The 21,648-nt window shown below is 36.4% G+C and overlaps 1 protein-coding gene across 4 annotated transcripts in view; it reads right to left on the bottom strand.

Annotated features, from left to right (window-relative positions):
- galnt13 (polypeptide N-acetylgalactosaminyltransferase 13) overlaps positions 1-21,648 on the bottom strand; it is a 128,438-nt gene that overhangs the window by 18,437 nt on the left and 88,353 nt on the right. For 2 of the 4 annotated variants that reach the window (XM_082176156.1, XM_082176157.1), the window contains exons 10-11: positions 20,949-21,047; positions 15,254-15,388 (exon numbers count right to left, since the gene is read on the bottom strand). In XM_082176156.1, coding sequence (XP_082032282.1) covers positions 15,254-15,388; positions 20,949-21,047 — 234 coding nt within the window. Of the gene's footprint in view, positions 1-8,025; positions 8,238-13,612; positions 13,643-15,253; positions 15,389-20,948; positions 21,048-21,648 lie in introns of all 4 variants that reach the window. The other 2 variants (XM_082176158.1, XM_082176155.1) reach the window with 2 other exon arrangements.

Raw genomic sequence — 21,648 nt, 5'->3', positions numbered from 1 at the left:
AACTTCAACCATGTTATTTTCAATGCAACCAGGCCTGAAATAATGTATCATTGGTTAGGGTTTAGGCTTGTAATGATACATAACCATTGCAAGACTCCATGCACATACTTAGGATTGAGTGAAACAGTTTAATAATCAACCCCTAAAAACACCACTTATTGACCACTATAATCTGACACATCTCCCTATATGATAGTCGCCCAATGTCTATTGAGATACGGACCCAGAAAAATATAATAATAATACTAATAATAAACAATGAAAATTTCAGGCACAATTTACACTATTTACTGAGAATTAACCATATAGACTGTATAGTAACAAAAGGACAAATGTTTGGAAATGTGTTAATGCTGCATGTCTGAGAGCAACCTTTGTCACAGAGGGGTGTATAAATGGACGGAGGTGAGGAAAATAATAAGCAGTATTATAAGGAGCCATTACATTAGATTTTTTTGGTTTGTTTGTTTGTTTGCTACAATGGCACCCATAGCTTGTGTGGTTCTCAATGGCTTTGAGATTTTCTCAATGGGTTACAGAGATCTCTAGGTGAGATGATTTTATCTGTGTGCATCTGAGCAGCGACAGACACAGACAGCATCGCTGACTGACAGCATCAGCTGTGAGCTCAAACTAATGCTTCCGTCCCCACTAAAGTCAATAACACTCGTTCAAATTGATGCCTATTTTACATATAACATAAAATATACAGCATTCCTCTATATAATATAGGTGTGTTTGAAGAAGAGTTCAATTATAACCTTGAGATCAGGACAGCACAAAAGATTACACATTGCACCCACAACAAATAAGGATGTCCAAAAAAATGTATTTCAATTTCTTTGAAATGTGTTCTTTATATTCATGTAGGTTTTCAATAAAAACAAAACACTTCCATGCCGTTTTCAACAGCAGTGGCATCTTAATAGATTTTTTTCAAAGCTCTAATAATTTATTTATTTATTTATTTTTTAAGAATGTTTTCATGGGCTTATAACTAATGCAACATGTGAAACTACATTGCCAAGACATATCAAATATAATAAAATGATAAGACATATGACAACAAAATGGCTTTCTGCATGTTGGTAACTGACAACACATGTGGGAAAGTACACTAGTTGGGACAACTTAATATTATTTATCTGCCTGTACTGACGCAGTTGTATGAGGACTGAACTGAGCTGGACGATGGCATCACTGTTATCTACATAACTGCTTTATAGATGAACTGAACTAAATTAATAATTGATGATCTTTACAACGGAACTGAATCAACACTGAATTGACTTCAGCTGAAATGCATCATTTTCCTGTTATCACTGTAAAGCTGCTTTGAAACTATCTGTATCGTATAAAGCGCTATATATGACTAGACTTGACCACACAATACTAAAATATTTTAAATGTGCTTGCCCACAAAATCAAATTCAAAGTAAAACAAAACCTTTTTCTTTTAAGAAATGTTTTTGTCATCCTTTGAACAAAACGTTTTTTAAAATCTCAAAATTGTATATTATTATACATTATACATATTATAATTATTATACATATATAAATATAAAAATATATAAACAATATAAATTAAAATCTAAAATACTATTGCAGAAATGTGACAACATGTTCATCATAAAAGATTAGTGTAGATACCAATATACGACATTATATATTATATGAATCACATTTTTTTAATTTTATAGATTTGTAGAAATAACAAATGGTGGTATAATATATTTATATAATCATGAATGTGTGATATATATGGTGTCCACTCTGTAAATTGAATATGCATTAAGGAATTCAAAATAATATTAAAGCTGCAAGCAGCGATGAAAGGGCCCTCGCACCCGTGCCATCGTCACTCGTTGGCTTTAGGAAGACAGAGCATGGTTGGGCAATGTGCATTTAAGGAGGTATACAGTATATAGTAGTTGCTAGCATGTTTAGTATGTTTTTAGCATGCTTAGTACACAATAGGTATGTGGTTAGTACTGCATTACTGTGTTAACCAGTTCAGTTTCTGTTGGCAGTAGGTGGGGTTATATATCTAAATATTGCTTTGTAGATGTGTTCAGTGCAGGACTTTTATCAAGTATGTGAAGTTTGGGGCAGATTGGATATTGTATGTTTGAGTTACAGCAAATTCATATTTAATTGTAGTAATAGTATGGTTTAGTACTTATAGTGTTTACTAGTATGTTTTAGCATGTTTCTAGTATGTTGGTAGGATGTTAAGCACCTACTGGCATTTTTTTTATATGTTATTAGGAGTCCACAACAGTGTTTAACATGTCACTTCCTGTTGCCAGCAGGTGGCGCTTTGACTGTAACTGAATATGAGCATTGTCATGTGTTCAAGACAGAACGCTTATCAAAAGTGTGAAGTTTGGCGCAGATTGGACATTGCCTTCTTGAGTAACAACAACATCCTGTTTCATTATATTAGCATGCTTTAGCACTTAGCTTAGTATTGCTAGCATGTTTTAACATGTTTCTAGCATGTTTAGAAGTCAATGGTATTTTTAACATGTTGCTAGAACGGCATCAACGTGTTAAACATGACACTTCCTGTTACCAGTAGGTGGCGCTATTACTATAACTGAATATTCTCATGTAGATGTGTTCAGGCCATGACTCTTATCAAACGTGTGAAGTTTGGGGCAGACTGGACATTCCGTGCCTGTGTTACAGCAAATTCCTATTTAATTGCAGTATTAGCATGCTTTAGCACTAAGCTAAGTGTTTGCTAGCATGTTTTAACATGTTTCTAGTATGTTGTTAGCATGTTTAGCACATGCTGGAACTTTTTTATATGTTATTAGGAGTCCACAACAGTGTTTAACATGTCACTTCCTGTTGCCAGCAGGTGGCGCTATGACTGTAACTGAATATGAGCATGGTCATGTGTTCAGGACAGAACGCTTATCAAAAGAGTGAAGTTTGGCGCAGATTGGACATTGCCTTCTTGAGTAACAACAACATCCTGTTTCATTGAATTAACATGCTTTAGCACTTAGCTAAGTTTTGCTAGCATGTTTTAACATGTTTCTAGCATGTTTAGAAGTCAATGGCATTTTTAACATGTTGCTAGAACGGCATCAACGTGTTAAACATGACACTTCCTGTTACCAGTAGGTGGCGCTATTACTATAACTGAATATTCTCATGTAGATGTGTTCAGGCCATGACTCTTATCAAACGTGTGACGTTTGGGGCAGACTGGACATTCCGTGCCTGTGTTTCAGCAAATTCCTATTTAATTGCAGTATTAGCATGCTTTAGCACTAAGCTAAGTGTTTGCTAGCATGTTTTAACATGTTTCTAGTATGTTGTTAGCATGTTTAGCACATGCTGGAACTTTTTTATATGTTATTAGGAGTCCACAACAGTGTTTAACATGTCACTTCCTGTTGCCAGCAGGTGGCGCTATGACTGTAACTGAATATGAGCATGGTCATGTGTTCAGGACAGAACGCTTATCAAAAGTGTGAAGTTTGGCGCAGATTGGACATTGCCTTCTTGAATAACAACAACATCCTGTTTCATTGAATTAACATGCTTTAGCACTTAGCTAAGTTTTGCTAGCATGTTTTAACATGTTTCTAGCATGTTTAGAAGTCAATGGCATTTTTAACATGTTGCTAGAACGGCATCAACGTGTTAAACATGACACTTCCTGTTACCAGTAGGTGGCGCTATTACTATAACTGAATATTCTCATGTAGATGTGTTCAGGCCATGACTCTTATCAAACGTGTGACGTTTGGGGCAGATTGGACATTCCGTGCCTGAGTTACAGCAAATTCCTATTTAATTGCAGTAATAGCATGCTTTAGCAATTAGCTAAGTGTTTGCTAGCATGTTTTAACATGTGTCTAGTATGTTGTTAGCATGCTTAGCACTTGCTGGCACTTTTTTATATGTTATCAGGAGTTCACAACAGTGTTAAACATGTCACTTCCTGTTGCCAGCAGGTGGCGCTATGACTGTAACTGAATATGAGCATGGTCATGTGTTCAGGACAGAACGCTTATCAAACGTGTGAAGTTTGGCGCAGATTGGACATTCCATGCCTGAGTTTCAGCAACTTCCTGTTTCATGGCGAAACATCGAAATTTGTCAGGCCGCCGAGGACCCGCCCTTCGACGAAAACTCAAGATCTTCGCAATTTAACGTCGCAAAGGCCTTAAGATTACACTCACCAAATTTGAAGATGATCAGATTAAAACTGTAGGAGGAGTTCGTTAAAGTACGAGGCATGAAAATGGCAAAAACTGCACAAAAATCTGAGAGGAAGTTGAAAATGGCTGACTTCCTGTTGTGTTTAGGGCTACGCTCCAAGAGACTTTTTTGTAGGTATTAGGTCCTTACATGTATGTACCGAATTTCATAAACGTACGTGGAACATAGCGGGAGGCGCACTCCGTTGAACTTTTATAGGTGGCGCTATCGAGCCATTTTGCCCCGCCCAATTCTGAAACCTATATCAGATGTAAATTTTCGCCAGTTCTGACGCGTGTGCAAAGTTTCGTGAGTTTTCGAGCATGTTTAGGCCCTCAAAAATGTGATTAAATGCGGAGAAGAATAATAATAATAAACAGAGCAATTCCAAGAGGGTCCTCACACCATCGGTGCTCGGGCCCTAAAAAGTTAAATGCTGTATCCTTTGGAAGACATTCAGCTTTGGAAGACTTCAGCTTTTAAAGCCATAAAATAAAGTCTTTGCAGTGTGTACAATCATATAGTACTGCTGTCATTCATATGCACCAGTTAGAAGACAAATTAATGATGAAAAGAAAAACCTATGAGTGAAAAAAAAGCATTCACAAAGACACAAGCATTGATGAAGCGTTGGTGGTCAAACATAAAAAAAAAAAAAAAAAAAAAAAAACAGATTAAAAATGCTGAGTGGCCATTCAAATTCAGGGTTTAGACAATAAATAAAATAATAATAAAAAACCTCATTCTTTTTGTGCTGAGCGCAGCTGCCGTGTGACCGTGAGAGCGTGTTAATGCAAGCCAGGGCCATGAAAGAAACCTTTCACAATGAGATCACTTCAAAAGAGCTTGTAAACAAAGACAGGCCCATTTCAGTCCACCACGAACATATAATCAAGCTTAAATAAAACCGCCTTCTCTGATCTGATGCTAAATAATAGCTGGAATAGGTGGCTGCCAGTACATTTCCATTTCAACATAAAATATTTATGTAATAAAATAAAATTTCAAATAAAATTTAATTTAACACAGAGGTGCTCTGAAGGTCGTTGAAATAGCGGTATATATCCAGCTGCTCCTGTGATGTCTGTTATTTCATTTGTGTGTCTTTGAGTTGCTGTCTCCTCGCATTTCCCTCAAAAGGTCAGCAGTAATTGCTCCTAAACGCATGGAAACCTGCCTTGAATGTAGACCCACAGCACAGCCTGAGCTCTGTAAACCAATTTAAGATCAAAAAAGGCCTCACATTCAATAAATACTCACTAAAACCAAAACATTTTTCACAAATTAAAATGAACAATTATGATTTGTGTTCTATGCATCTTCCCATGACTTAGTACTGATTAACAGCACATTTTTTATATATATTTAACTACAACATATTTTAGTCAAAAATGTTTTATTTTATTTATTTTTTTAAATAAAATTAATATTTTGAGTTTTCATTTATATTTATTTTTGTTTTATAATTTTGTTGTGTGTTTTGTCTTAAAATATTCATATTTTTTATGTTTATCAAGTTAAAGTCTTGTTTATGGAATATAGCTATATAATATAAATAAGTTATCCACGCATCATTATTATTATTTTATTTTTTTGTGCCCTCGTTTTATGTTATCAAAATAACTTCCTCTCCCTTGTGCAGTGACATCTCATCTCTTCTCATCTCTTCTCTGATAATGTGTTTACCATGCAAAAAAAAAAAAAGTGTTTACCATGCAAGGGCAGGACAATCTGACACTCACATGAGATCCACCAATAGCAAACCATAATGATCCAACAATCCAATCAATTCCTGATTGACAAAATCAAGTCCTGCCCTACATTATTTTTTTCCGTTCAAGAAACCATTTCTTGGATATGTCACATTAGGGAAGAAAAGAAAATCGCAACTTGCGTTTCATGCCGACTTGATTGAACTAAATTAAATTAAGCAAACTAAATGAACCAAATTAAATGAAAACGAGAAATGTTGCTTTGGCGACTATAGGTGAAAAGCTTTTTTATATTTTATTTGGTTACACTTTAGAACTTCCTTTTGAAAGATTTGGTAATACTTGAGTCATTACTACATTTACGCAGAATCAGGGTTATTATAACTAAAACTAAAATAAATATTAACTGAAATAAAATAAAAGGTAACATTTTATTTCGATAGTCCACTTTAGACATTCTACTAACTATAAGTAACTTTTCAACTACATGTCAACTAACTCTCATTAGAGTATTAGTAGACTGTAGTAGACTGTTAGGTTATGGTTAGGTGTTAGGGTTCGGGTTAGGAGAACAAGTTGACTTGTAGTTGCCAAGTTACTTATAGTCAGTAAAATGTCTGTTGGGGGACCAACAAAATAAGGTTTTAGCAAATATTAAGCAGACAGTCTACTAATCCTCTAGTGACAGTTAGTTGACATGTAGCTGCAAAGTTACTTATAGTTAGAAGAATGTCTAAAGTGGACTATCGAAATAAAATGTTACCTTTTATTTTATTTCAGTTAATATTTATTTCAAATATTTGAAATATTTATGGTTTTAGTTTTAGTTAACTACAATAACCCTGATTCTGCGTAAATGTAGTAATGACTCAAGTATTACCAAATCTTTCAAAAGGAATTGGCCTACTAATTATTTGGAACAGTGAAAAACTCCCTATAATGACATAAAGTCATTGTAAGCTTATGAGGTTTTTGTATTGGATAGTAATGACTCACGTGTTACTACTGTACATCATTCTAAAGGAATTACTCGCCATTTGGATCAGTATTCTAAAGTGAAGATCATGGTAACCCACTAGTAATGACTCAAAATGTTACCAAATCCATCAGAAGCAATTACTATCAAAAATCGTACAAAAACCTCAAAAGCTGATAAGTAATAATAAGTCATTCCTTCTGAGGAATTTGGTAATACTCGAGTCATTACTAATTGGTTACCATAATCTTTACATTAGAAGTAATTATACATATACATGCATTAATCACATTAAATATGAACCTGCATATAGTAGTTCTTAGTAGTCCTCTGGGAGTTATGGAATAAATAGCAGTTATTGATTAGCTAATAGTGAACTACCATATTCACCTGAGTGCTATTACTTACTAATTTGTTAATCAGAGTTTCTTATTAGTTAATAGCAGTTATAAGAATGTTAATATTGTGTTACTCATTTGTTCCTGTGTAGTTATTCATTAATGACAAAATAATAAACTGAATGTCTATGTCTATTCCTAAGTGGACCATCGAAATAAAGTTAGATACCAACATTTTTTACAGTCAATTTAAATTCTACCCGTAATACCAAAAATATTGCTTGCATATTTTTTCAGTAAATTTCTGGCAACCACAGCTGCTTGTCTAGCTGATTGGAGATTGGTTACTGAAATGCTGTAACTAACTACTGATGTAGGAATCATACACTCTTCAAATCCATGTTTGCTGACCATTAATTTGAATATCGACAGGGACACATCCCCCATCATGATCTCCAAATGTCTGGTGAAAAAAGTTCAGAAGTAACCTTTTCAAATGTATTTAAACGGTACCATATCTTGATAATATCAAACGCACAGTCCATGGCATCATTACATATCCAAAGCTCAAAAACACTAGACAGACCAAATCAAATAACACTCAAACTAAATCCAGAATCATGTGCAAGACAGATATGCCTAATATTTCAACAACTATGTGCAGGTGGTCAAAATGACACCATACACCACGACAGCTCTAATAACTATGGGTTGCCTACCTAAATCCTCATAACCTCAAAGGAACTAAGGTCTGGTTTTGGGCTCGTTCAGTACTGACCTGCCATCAACAGGATGCTCTGGTATTTACAGAAAGTAATCAGTTGGACTGTAGTAGAGCTTCTTAAAGACCTCCTGTCGGGTGAAGTTGCGGAGGGTCCAGGTCTGAAGGGGACTATCATCACAGTACTCCACTGTTGGGCCGTACGTTCCATCCTCCAGCCGACTGATGGTTAGACACGACTGGGTGATGATGTGGAGGAAGGTGCGTTTCTGATGGTTCCCATGTAACATGACAATAAACCAGGTATAGGTACTGGTGAAAAAAGAGCTCAAAACATGGCCCAGTCTCTTACAATTTAAATGACTGTTAATATTAAATAAAAAGATGCACTTAAAAATTACAGATAATTGCATATACTGTAACTTTTATTGAATTGCAATTAACATGCAATTAAGCATTCGAAAAAGAAATAAGAAGAGACTGAGACCACAAATTATATTCTACTATCGTTATAATAATAAAAAACATTACACATTAATTGAAAATGTGAATGCATTTCAGAATGTATTTGCTTTAATGACAGCAGTACTTGAACTGACATGGACAAAACCTGATTTTCCAGGTTATTCATGACTTTAGAATATTTCAAAGAGCAAAATCTGGCATATTGTAGAACGTTCACATGATTAATGCCACTAATTTGCTTATTTGATTAGTGATCTATAAATAGTACAGTGTCTGAATGAATTTGTATTCATTTTACAACTATGCAACTTAAAAAAAAAAAAAAAAAACTTTATTTTAAACTTTATTTGTTTAAATTAGCTGTTGAATTCCATATTTTCAATGTGGTCCCAGACCCTGATAAATATATATATATATATATATATATATATATATATATATATATATATATATATAGTGAGGAAAATAAGTATTTGAACACCCTGCTATTTTGCAAGTTCTCCCACTTGGAAATCATGGAGGGGTCTGAAATTGTCATCGTAGGTGCATGTCCACTGTGAGAGACATAATCGAAAAAAAAAAAAATCCAGAAATCACAATATATGATTTTTTAACTATTTATTTGTATGATACAGCTGCAAATAAGTATTTGAACACCTGTCTATCAGCTAGAATTCTGACCCTCAAAGACCTGTTAGTCTGCCTTTAAAATGTCCACCTCCACTCCATTTATTATCCTAAATTAGATGCACCTGTTTGAGGTCGTTAGCTGCATAAAGACACCTGTCCACCCCATACAATCAGTAAGAATCCAACTACTAACATGGCCAAGACCAAAGAGCTGTCCAAAGACACTAGAGACAAAATTGTACACCTCCACAAGGCTGGAAAGGGCTACGGGGAAATTGCCAAGCAGCTTGGTGAAAAAAGGTCCACTGTTGGAGCAATCATTAGAAAATGGAAGAAGCTAAACATGACTGTCAATCTCCCTCGGACTGGGGCTCCATGCAAGATCTCACCTCTTGGGGTCTCAATGATCCTAAGAAAGGTGAGAATTCAGCCCAGAACTACACGGGAGGAGCTGGTCAATGACCTGAAAAGAGCTGGGACCACCGTTTCCAAGGTTACTGTTGGTAATACACTAAGACGTCATGGTTTGAAATCATGCATGGCACGGAAGGTTCCCCTGCTTAAACCAGCACATGTCAAGGCCCGTCTTAAGTTTGCCAATAACCATTTGGATGATCCAGAGGAGTCATGGGAGAAAGTCATGTGGTCAGATGAGACCAAAATAGAACTTTTTGGTCATAATTCCACTAACCGTGTTTGGAGGAAGAAGAATGATGAGTACCATCCCAAGAACACCATCCCTACTGTGAAGAATGGGGGTGGTAGCATCATGCTTTGGGGGTGTTTTTCTGCACATGGGACAGGGCGACTGCACTGTATTAACCCCCTGAGGTCGGAGGTATCGCCGGCGATACCAGCTCGCTTTTTTTTAATCAGTGTAAAAGAAACTCATAAATACTCAGTTGACTTTGATTTTCCATAGGAGTTTCATACATCAATCGATTCTGTTAAATGTGTATTATTTTTGTGTATACTCACAATAAAAACAAAGTGTTGTGCTTTTTGCCAAATAAAGAAAAATAAACACGAAGCGAGTTCTGCCTTCTCTCTGCCAGTGAAGTCCATTCTGAAACGCGTCCGAAAATGAACAATAACTGAGCGAATACTCAGTCAAACAGGCATACAGACACACAGGCATGAAGCTTGAATTCTCTTCTTTTAAATGAAGTAATTTATATAAAAAACAAATATTCTCATCTTGTGAAATCTGTATTAAAAGAGAGCGATTCCAGTCGAGCTCATCTCAGCTCATTACGTTATAATCGGCCCCGCCCACGGAGAGCGCGCGCTATTCAAACGCAAATGAATGAGACGATCCCATACAAACTGTGAACGCCCACATATCAGCTCGAGAAAACACATCAAGTTTATTCAGATGATCAGTGTACTTGTCTACACTGTCTCGCAGCACTGTGAGGAATAATAATAATGGAAAACGTACCTCAGAAGTGCTGGTATTTCGAGGAGCAACGGATGGAATACTGTAGTAAGTTTTTTTTCATTCTCAAGTAAATCGCGTTTCTGTGTGAATGAATGAACGGCAGCGATGCGCTGTTTACCACAACTGAAATGTGTTGAAATAAAATGTATTTGTATAAGCAACGTATTAAATTGCAAATTAACATTTATATGCCTTATAATAAAAACGAAAGACCGATGTTACAGACATATGAAAGACAACATTTCGTTGATTAGTTTTGGATAGATTACACATTTTTACTGTAAAATATCTGCCACCTCAAATAAGCTTTTGTTTGCCAATTTTTGCTAATATGTTAAATATAGTATGTTTTGTCAATGTAGGCTATATAATGAATCCTTAACTTTGAAATATATATGATAAAATGTATACTTTAGTTTTTACAAAGAAAGATTACACTTCAATTTTTGTTGTAATTGTAACCTTTTTAATAAAAAAATATATTTACAAGGTAGATGTAAACAAATTTTAAAAGGTAAATATAAGCCTTTTCTTTAAATAATTTTTATTGTGTTTTATTATTGACAAATTTGGGGAGAGGATACATATTCCAAAACTGAAAATACAGTATGAGAATTAACTGCACAATTACTAGACATGTTTTCCTTGGATATTATACAATTTGCAAGCAAAATTTGTGCAAAAAAAAAAAAAAATTTGAAATGCTTCCAACTGTGAACCAATTTGGTAGAATGTATATATATATATATATATATATATATATATATATATATATATATATATATATATATATATATATATATATATTGCTCTTGCATTCTTTCTTGTGGCTATAGGTGACACACCTGAATAATGGCTCATTAAGTATGCAGGCCCCATTGTCTCCCAAGGTGTGAATCACTACATATGCATGATGCTGTTGAATGGTTGACGCCCCTTGCGCATATTGTCTTGATAAGTGAATGTGAATGATAAGGGCAGGATGATTTTCACATCATTTTGAAGAAAAAACTCTAGACAATGACATCAATTAGTCAAAAGTCTTATTGTCACATATTTGATATGTGTTTTGTGGCCTTATTTCAGAAACTTTAGTTTTTAGTTTTTTCAATAACCATGCATAAACATTATTCTCTCAAAAATACAAACATGTACATACATGTTGCTCACATATTATGGTAGCCCTGTTTGTGCTAAATAGAGTGTAATTATACCTTTGCCATTAATATGTTCATAAGCAACTGAAAAAAGCACAAATGTCAGGGCATGTCAGAACATCTCAAGGACCCCAAAAACACCTCAGACCCCAGAGGGTTAAGGAGAGGATGACCGGGGCCATGTATTGCGAGATTTTGGGGAACAACCTCCTTCCCTCAGTTAGAGCATTGAAGATGAGTCGAGGCTGGGTCTTCCAACATAACAATGACCCGAAGCACACAGCCAGGATAACCAAGGAGTGGCTCTGTAAGAAGCATATCAAGGTTCTGGCGTGGCCTAGCCAGTCTCCAGACCTAAACCCAATAGAGAATCTTTGGAGGGAGCTCAAACTCCGTGTTTCTCAGCGACAGCCCAGAAACCTGACTGATCTAGAGAAGATCTGTGTGGAGGAGTGGGCCAAAATCCCTCCTGCAGTGTGTGCAAACATGGTGAAAAACTACAGGAAACGTTTGACCTCTGTAATTGCAAACAAAGGCTACTGTACCAAATATTAACATTGATTTTCTCAGGTGTTCAAATACTTATTTGCAGCTGTATCATACAAATAAATAGTTAAAAAATCATACATTGTGATTTCTGGATTTTTTTTTTTAGATTATGTCTCTCACAGTGGACATGCACCTACGATGACAATTTCAGACCCCTCCATGATTTCTAAGTGAGAGAACTTGCAAAATAGCAGGGTGTTCAAATACTTATTTTCCTCACTGTATATATATATATATATATATATATATATATATATATATATATATATATATACATATTACACACAGACGTTCTAAAAAAGGACACAAACTAATAGGAGTCATGGGAAAAGGTCAGATGTTGAAATGCAAATGTAGGGCTGGGCCTGGAAAGTCAGGAAATAAGTGTGGGTGTGTAGTTTGTATTTGCTGTAGTCTCGTAATGACATAAATCAACTGTAATTGGGCTGACTTAGCAATGCTGAGTTAATGGCTCTTTTCCTTCTAAAACAGCTATTTTTAATAGCTAATTGGAAACAGTGCCAGAAACTGAGCACATGACATCTCGGTAAACCAAAATCATCAATTTCCACATGCAGTGACAAAAACCCGAGAGCTATTTTTAAAGCAAATGTCTGTCTCTCTGGTTGCCAAGTATCGAGTAGTCTATGGATAAATTGGAAACTGAATCACACTTTAATGGTGGCAAATTCTAGGATATGAATTGATGTCAATATCATCTTTCTTTTTGATTTGATCATTTATATGACTAAAGTCCTGCAGCACAAGTCTCCAGGAGATGGAATAAATACAATGCCCTGCATTAGAGGCAACTTAGAGGTGAAAACTACACACTGGATTCATGTCTGTGTCGAACATTAAAACCAAAGCCACCGAGGGGATGGAGATCTATTTTTAGATGCTTCTGATTTCTTGCGCCCCTTTGTGATTCAGCACCAACGTCCCTTACGGCTCAAGTGTGATGTCTTCTTTTTAATCAAATGACTCATTTATTTTGATATATAAGCACCAGAATCTACCCACCTAACAAAGAAGTGTCTGTTATATTAACAGAAGTATCGATGAGATCAAAGATCTCCAACTTTTTCTTTATTCAGCTGTGGCGTATGTGATATGTGTTTCTTGATATCTTGAGAATGCTGTAATGAATCTCAGATATTGATTATGTAATATTCACTGAAAATCAATGCCCACGGAGGAGATGTTATAGGGCTGTATAGTAAACAAATATATTCCTCCATGTCATCACTCTAAAAAGGCTTACAAAGATGTCTGTATATGAATCTATGCCAGTGTGTTTCTAAACCATTCACAATGTGACTCAAATACAGTGGGAGTCTAGTTCACAAACATCACCACCAGAATACTGAAACAACACGCAGCAAAACACAGTTTTTCTTACCTTAAAGTCATACTCCCATTTGCCAACATACTAAGACATGCACACAAATAGTAGTTTCAATAAGCTTTCAATAATTTTCAGGGCCAGCAAGTGCACAGCATCTCAAATACACAGTTCTGCTCCAGACAAGGAACACACTACAAAAATAAAGGAGCGCACAAGGTGGATAATAATATGATATGCAGCACCATCTGGTGGTTAAAAGCAGAGATTTTCAATTAGTTGAAGGTCTGATGTGATATGGTTGTGGATAGAAGGGAAATAACAATGTTAAATATGGAAAAATGAGAAAACATTTTCATTTATATATATATATATATATATTTTTTTTTTTTTTCTCTCCATAAATATGTGGGCATGTGAACAACCAATGTGTCATATGACTGATTAATACATTGCAAGCTTGAATATGAAGAGTTCAGATGCAAAAGCCTCTAAATGCCATTTGAAATTTTCTTATAGAATGATAATTTTTATCAAGCTCGTATACTTAAAATCAATAATTTCACTTAAATGGCAATGAAGATTATCTATTAATTATCATTTAAGTGAAATTACTGAACTTAAATGTACAAGCTTGATAAAAATGATCATTCTATAAGAAAATTTCAAATGGCATTTAGAGGCTTTTGCATCTGAACTCTTCATATGCAGAAGCGAGAATGAGATTTTTGAGCTATAGCAGAAGGGAAGAAGAAAAGTTATGCTTAAATGAAATTAAAGATTACAATTTTCATTTCTGGATGAGCATTCCTTTAGGGTCTCAGCCAACTCTGTATGATCTTTGTGAGGCTCAAACTTACAACTTTTTGATAACTAGTCCGGGGACTTTTCGACTACATCATGTAGCAATTTTCACTTGATTGCACTGCAAGTATCAGAAGATCATTATGGAGGCAGCTGCAGCTTTACTCGCAAACTACATTTCCTGTTCGTCAATAAAGGTGAGAACCAGACCCGTAATAAACCTAAATATGCTGTGATTAAATTAATTGAAAAGTGTACTGTCCAAGTAGTAACAGAAGATGTTTGCTGTCGTATATGACAGCAGAGCACACAAGAGTAGTAAATGTTCAGTGCTCCGGCGCGATTGGCAATCACACTACTACCAACTGAACAGTGCTCTGGCCCACCTCTTCCAAGCGAGACAGGGACGTTTAGGTGAACTGCACCCCGGCACGGTATGGAGCGCTCACACTAGTCAAACGAACCAGACTTTGGGGGTCAAACGTGCTCGGGCACGGTTTAGATTGCCTAGTGTGAGTACACCCTTAGTATAAATTAAACTTTTCCTAAGCTTATCTCGATCAAAAGATTAAGTACAAGTATAGGACCAGTATCCTTAGAATTTAATGTATACTTGTCAGTATAAACCAAATGTGGTTTACTATATACTTAACTATATACTATACCTTATATACTACTATACTCAATTGTTTTTAAGTATATCTCTACATAAAAGGTAGACTAAGCGTATACTCTCTCATTTTTCATACATAATTATACTAACAACTTGAATAAACTACTTTTTTTTAATGAGGGAATAATTTGAATAATTTGATTTCTATGTTCCATTGACTTCGATTCAGTGTGCAAGAGTGATGTAGTTGTTGTGTGAGGTATATTCGGTGTAATATGTACCTCTGCATCATATTCAAACATCTGGTTTCCTTTCATGTGGTGGCACTTCAGCATAACAACAGGTCCATTAAGCCGCGATGCATCCAGACACAGGTCATCAGTACGGATCTCTTTATCAGCAGTATATGAGAACACCTGCAAACAGGTTGATCAACTGGGAATTAATTGTGTTAATAATAATGAAATTCCTTACTATTTATGCATTTATTCCTTTACGATTTTACTTGTGATTTCAATAACACCTGTGTTAGTCAATCTTTCAATTCGGGAATAAAGATAAAAATATATATTTTGGCCAAACAGCAGGCTTTCAAGTTCAAAAAGATGCAAAAGTACCTACCATAAAAGTATCATAATTTAAGTTGTTATTCACTAAAATCTTGACATCTTGCCTATAGCTGTCCATTCAATGTTCATGAGACAGACAGACAGACAGAGAGAGAGACGTAGCAATGTGGCCATTGTGTTGTTGCCATGTTGTGCTGTTCCGATGTTGGTTCCTATCGATCTGCTTGATTAGCTGCATTTTCAGAATCCGACTCAGGCTCGAACTGTTACGGTAAAACCGATAACATTGTTAACCGTTTGCTTTAGAAGCCTTGGAAGCTGAAACTCGCAATTATGGTAAGAGGAGTTACATTTCCGACACACGCTTGAGGTGTTTGGACAATCATAGCGCACTGGGCCAGCTGGCCAATCAGAGCACTCTGGGCTTTTTGGAAAAAGATTATCTGGGATTATTACATTCTTTCTGAAACGCTCTAATTGTTTTTTAAACATTACAGCATGTTAACTAGTCTAGTACACCCAATAAACAAATTAATTACCTTTTAAAATAGCATCAAATGGCCTCTTTAAATGTCAGTCTGTTTGTCTTACAAAGCTATTCTATTACTTCAGAAGATGGACTTTAATCATACTTCCATTGTGCATTCTTTGATGGCCTCAGTCCCCGTGCGTTGTAATTGCATAAAAAAAGAGCTACCAGCAGATTATTCAAAGTGTATCCTTATTGTTTTGTTCAGTATCCAAATCCAGTATGTTCAGGTTTGAGACTATATGGTTAATGTTGGCAAAATGTAAATTTTGGGGTGAACTATTCCTTTTTGTAGATTTTTTATTTATTTTAGATTATATTTATATACACGGTAAGCCTTTAATATAATAGCTATTATAACACCCGATGTACTCGTTACACCACAAGAAGAATGGCATCTACGCTATGTTAGTCTTTCTGTTTATTCCAAGGTTTACAATAATCAGTCGGATCCGGGCCGTATCCAGATCAGATGGTGGACCTGTACGTAGACACGACCACAATGCATGGTGTAGTCAGCCGGATCCGGGCCATATCCTACGGTGGCCCAGTAGTGCACAACACAATGAAATTTAAAAAAGCAAACATAACTTCACAACACAACGAGATTAAGCCACAACACAAAGAAATAAATCCACAACACAACGGAAATGCTCTTGACCACAAGAGGGCTCTCGTGCATTATAGCTGCATATTTATACTCTAGACTGAGCTACCACAGTGCATGATCCCTAAGGGAATGTCTGCCAATTCCTCCAAGTTGTTAAAACATATAATTTGTATTAATTAAAATGACTTTTAGTATTCAAAAACAGACATGTTCAAAATCCAAAGCTTGATTGTATTGGTAAAACTGACTTACTACAGGTAACTTTTTTCCAATACCTCCCTTCATGTTTTTACAGTAAACATTTTTATTTTATTTTTAGGAAATTTAGGAAATGTCTGTAATATAATAAAATGTAATATAATAGATGTAATATAATCTTTGATCATGTTTCAAAGGTTGTAGTTCCTAGTAACCAGACTGACTTACTACAGGTAAAATTGAGCCAATAGTTCCCTGTATGCACAGTACACAATTTGTTTTTAATAAAAAAACATTAGGACTACTGTAATTCACCTAAAGTTTTTTTTTTTCAATGTTCCAAAGCTTGTGGTAAGTTCCTAGTGACCAGACTGACTTATTACAGGTGAAATTGTGCCAATACCTTCCAGAAATTCTTCCTGTAATTCACCAAATGATTTTTATTTTAATTTTTCCAATTATATTATAATAAATTATACATTTTAACCACTTGGTGGAATTGCCAGATGTTCCCTTACGGAGTATAAATACGCAACTATAATTTATGTATGTGATTTTGAAGTCATATTTTATGTCGATATACAATGGTTACATATTGTTAAAACAAATCATGGTATTGATATCTTCAGACTGCCGACTCTATAGAACAATGGCAAGGTAAACGTCTCGGTTACGTATGTAACCCTCGTTCCCTGAAGGAGGGAATGGAGACGTAGTCGACGTGTCGACTGATTGGGATCACGCCAGGGATCCAGTCATCTTCGAGACGAGTACTATTGAAACGAGCTAATGGAATTGGCGTGCATGATTTGCATCACACACTCCGCCCCTGCGGCGCGGGTATAAATACGGAAGTGGATGCACGCACTAGTTGCTTTTTCGCTGAGGAGCCGAGCGTAACTCGGAGCCAGCGGTGGTTCAGCAATAGTGGCGACGGGAATACGAGGGTTACATACGTAACCGAGACATTCCCTTTGTAGCAACAATGACATCTGCTTTTCGCATTAAGTAGATCATGTGATGGCAAAACACATCGTCTTTGTCCTTACTGGTTAATAATTACCCCACAAGGACCAATTTGCCAGCGCCAGTTTGGCTGGGTTTCCCCCAACCTCACAGCCTCGAGACATTCCAGAACACACACACACCAAGAGACCCACCCTTTATGTGTAACTCAGGATAAGCAATATTTAGTAAATATATGTACAATTCCATTATGCATGTGTGGTTCCTAATTTGCAGGTTTGAATTCTAAGTGTCTATCGAAAGAATTTTTCCCCCAATTTAGGGTCTCAAATAGAATCATGGTTTTGTAACCCTACCTCAGACCATAAAACTTTACGACCCAGGAAAGCAGACATTCCCAGCAGTCACGTCCCAAACGCACCACACACACCCACAGATTTTCCCTTGACTTACCATAGGACATTACCAAAATTTGATATATTTCTGAGGTGCCTTTTGTTATGACCATGTCATATTGGGGTGTCTACGATTTTGTCATGTGGTAATCAAGACTTTAAATGTGTGTAATTCTGCATATCTCCTGTAACTTCGCATTGCTACAACCTTCATGTGATGCGTTTGATGTCTTTGTAATTCTCTTAATCTAACAGAATCGAATTCCAATAGCAGAATGCAGTAATATACATTGTTTACACATTTCATATTTCTGGAACCGAAAGGCTTAAGTCAGTCGTCACTGTAACTCGAGCCAGGAGACCGTTCCAAACGAACAAAGGGATCTTCCCGCCTAAGAAAATCTCGACAGCTGATTCGTCCTACACGAAGGAGGGGACGGCACATGGGACACTGATAAAAGTCCAAACCTTCAGTTTCCTCGCTCTCTTAACTCTCTTCCTCGGCACAGCGCTTCTCCAAAGGAACATCTGGAGGAGGCTCTGGTCTTCTCTATCGAGCGAGCACATGTTCGAGTCGTAGCTGCGTCCCTTGCAACAAAGACTTTAAACCTCTCCCTGCCCGGGAGATGAATCTGAACTTTCTCGGTAACGTTACATTCAGTGAGCGTTTTTAAGCTTCCCGCGACACCGGAAGACGCAGCAGAAACAGGACACCATCCTCGCTTCCTGCCTCAGCCAGCCTCACCCGAAAGAGCACAGAATCTTGCAAGTAACGTAACTCTCTCTAAAAGCTGTTCCAGGTGTCTCGTGAACTTAGGTTTCTGTATGTAATAATTACTAGCTTTTCCCTTCTCTCTATATCTTTCTTTCTTTCATTTCATTTCATTCTGATCACGCTATGTTTTATGTTTTGGTTCGGTTAAATGTTTGTTTGTTTGTTTGCATTTTTACGTACGTTTATATTTGTAGTTTATATAATCTCTAGTGTGTGCCATTTTATTGATAAACCCATTTATACTTTTAATTGTCTCTGTGTTTGAAAACCCACCTTATAAAAGTCAATGAAACTAAAAGATCTAAGCTACAAGCTCGATATAAACTACATTTAGTAGTTCTTAATTCATAAACTCAGAAAGTTTGATATTCGTGGCCAGAAGATAAAACTTTCTCGGAGTTTGTAAAGGGATACCCCCTTCTTAACTGTGATAATCTTACATTTATTCGCTGGACGAATAACTGATGACCAACCCAGTTACAGAACAAGGTAATCTCGACAATTGATAAAATAAATGTACATGCGATTTCTGAATTGTTATGACCATGAGTTATAATTATTAATATTTGCAAAATTCCCTATATCCTTGAGCTAATTCACATTTACCCAGAGTCGTTTACGTTACACCTTTCAGTCGCTCACATTCGACGTAGTCGACGTGTCGACTGATTGGGATCCCTATTAAAACGCCACTAGTGCTGCCATCTTCCAGCGCCTAGACAGAAGCCTCCTGATCCCCCCCGCATTATTTGAGGCGGAGATGGGACAGGGCTTAGGCCAGGGAAGTCAATGCTGTCCGCCACGTCCATTGCTGAAGGGTATGGAGGAACTCGACAGGGTTCGGCTAATAAGGGGAACTCACTGGAGCAAGAATTGCGCACGTATCATTGCGCAGCATTGCGCACGCTTGTTTCAATAGTACTCGAAGATGACTGGCTCCCTAACGTGATCCCAACCAGTCGACACATCGACTACGTCGAACGTGAGCAACTGAAAGGGAACTAACTTTACCGCGCTCCAAGAGCCCTCTAGTGGTCGGGAGCATTTCCGTTGTGTTGCGGCTTTATTTTGTTGTGTTGTGGCTTTTTTTCTTTGTGTTGTGGCTTAATTTTGTTGTGTTGTGAACTTATGTTTGCTTTTTAAATTTCGTTGTGTTGTGCACTACTGGGCCACCATAATATCCAGATCAGATGGAGGACCTGCGCCTAGACACGACCACAACGCATCCCTGAAGTGTCAGCAGAGATTGTGTCAACTAGACTCTCCCCTGTGAAGGCCTCATTGACAGGACAGCCATGGGCACTGGTCCTCAACAAACCCGTCTCCATACCGGTGTGATGACTCCGATCTTCAAGATGGAACTGGATACAATTCTGAATGTTCCAATCCAATCTGACTTCTGACCTGTAATGCTGCCTGAATCATAATCATACACTGTTTGTTCATTGGCCAGAGGAGAATTGGCCCTCCGACTGAGCCTGGCTTCTCCCAAGGTTTTTTTTCACCATTCTGCCACCTGATGGAGTTATGTTTCCTTGCCACTGTCGCCTTTTTTGCCTTTGTCACCTTTTTTATCACCGTTGACATTGGCTTTTGGCTTGCTTAGTAGGGGGAATTTAATTTAATATTCAACAATAATATTGATCTGCCTGCATTGACACCATTATATGATAACATTATATGACATCACAGTTTTCTCCAGAGCGGCTATATATATAAATTAACTAAATTAATAACTTTTTGAAAACAAAACAAAATGAAACAAAAATGAAACATCACTGAACTTACTTAAGCTGGACTATGATGCTATTTTCTTCTGGAAACAAGCTTTGTTGCATTATATACCTGTTATCTCTGTAAAGCTGCTTTGAAACAATCTGTATTGTAAAAAGCGCTATATAAATAAATGTGACTTGACTTGACAGCTTTCTTACCTGGTTGCCGCCCATTCCATGACAGTTGAAGAAGCCAACTTTTTCATTCTCTTTACGGCCCATGTTATCCACACACTGATTTGTCTCAACATTTCTGATCTATTAACAAGAGAACAATGTCTGAGGATTTTGTACAATGCAATTCATTTAATTTAATGAATTAACACATTTTTATATTGCAGACATTTCAGCATAACCACACACATAAACCTGCACATTCAGGACAGATTTACTAACAGCTTGCGCCAGCGCAAACCCTCTTTTGGTGTTAACCCTCTGGGGTCGGCGGTCGTGCCAGCGCGATTGTCTCACTTTTTTTATTTTCTTATCAAACAAATAACTCTGTCGATTTTTGTCATACAGGCAAGTGTTATACATCATTCAAAACTGTTAAATTTCTTCTTTTAATTGTGTACACTAATAACAAAAACAAAATGTTGTGTTTTTCGTAAAATAAAGAAAATAAACATGATGCGCATTCTGCCGTCTCTTTCAATGTGAAGTTCATTCTGAAACGTGACAGAAAATGATCTGTAACTCAGCAAATGCTTGCCACACATTCATGAAACATGTTTTTACAAAGCTTGAAGTCTCTATTTTTAAATGAAATATCAGAAAACAAATATTAAATATCAAGTAATAATTACAAATAACAAATAATTAAATATCAGAAAACAAATATTCTCTGTTTAAGTCATCC

This window comes from Leuciscus leuciscus (genome assembly GCF_965113295.1).
Source record: "Leuciscus leuciscus genome assembly, chromosome: 7".
NCBI classification, from domain to species: domain Eukaryota; kingdom Metazoa; phylum Chordata; class Actinopteri; order Cypriniformes; family Leuciscidae; genus Leuciscus; species Leuciscus leuciscus.
The sequence above is the reverse complement of the archived record's forward strand: the minus strand, read 5'-3'. Positions and strand labels throughout refer to the sequence as shown.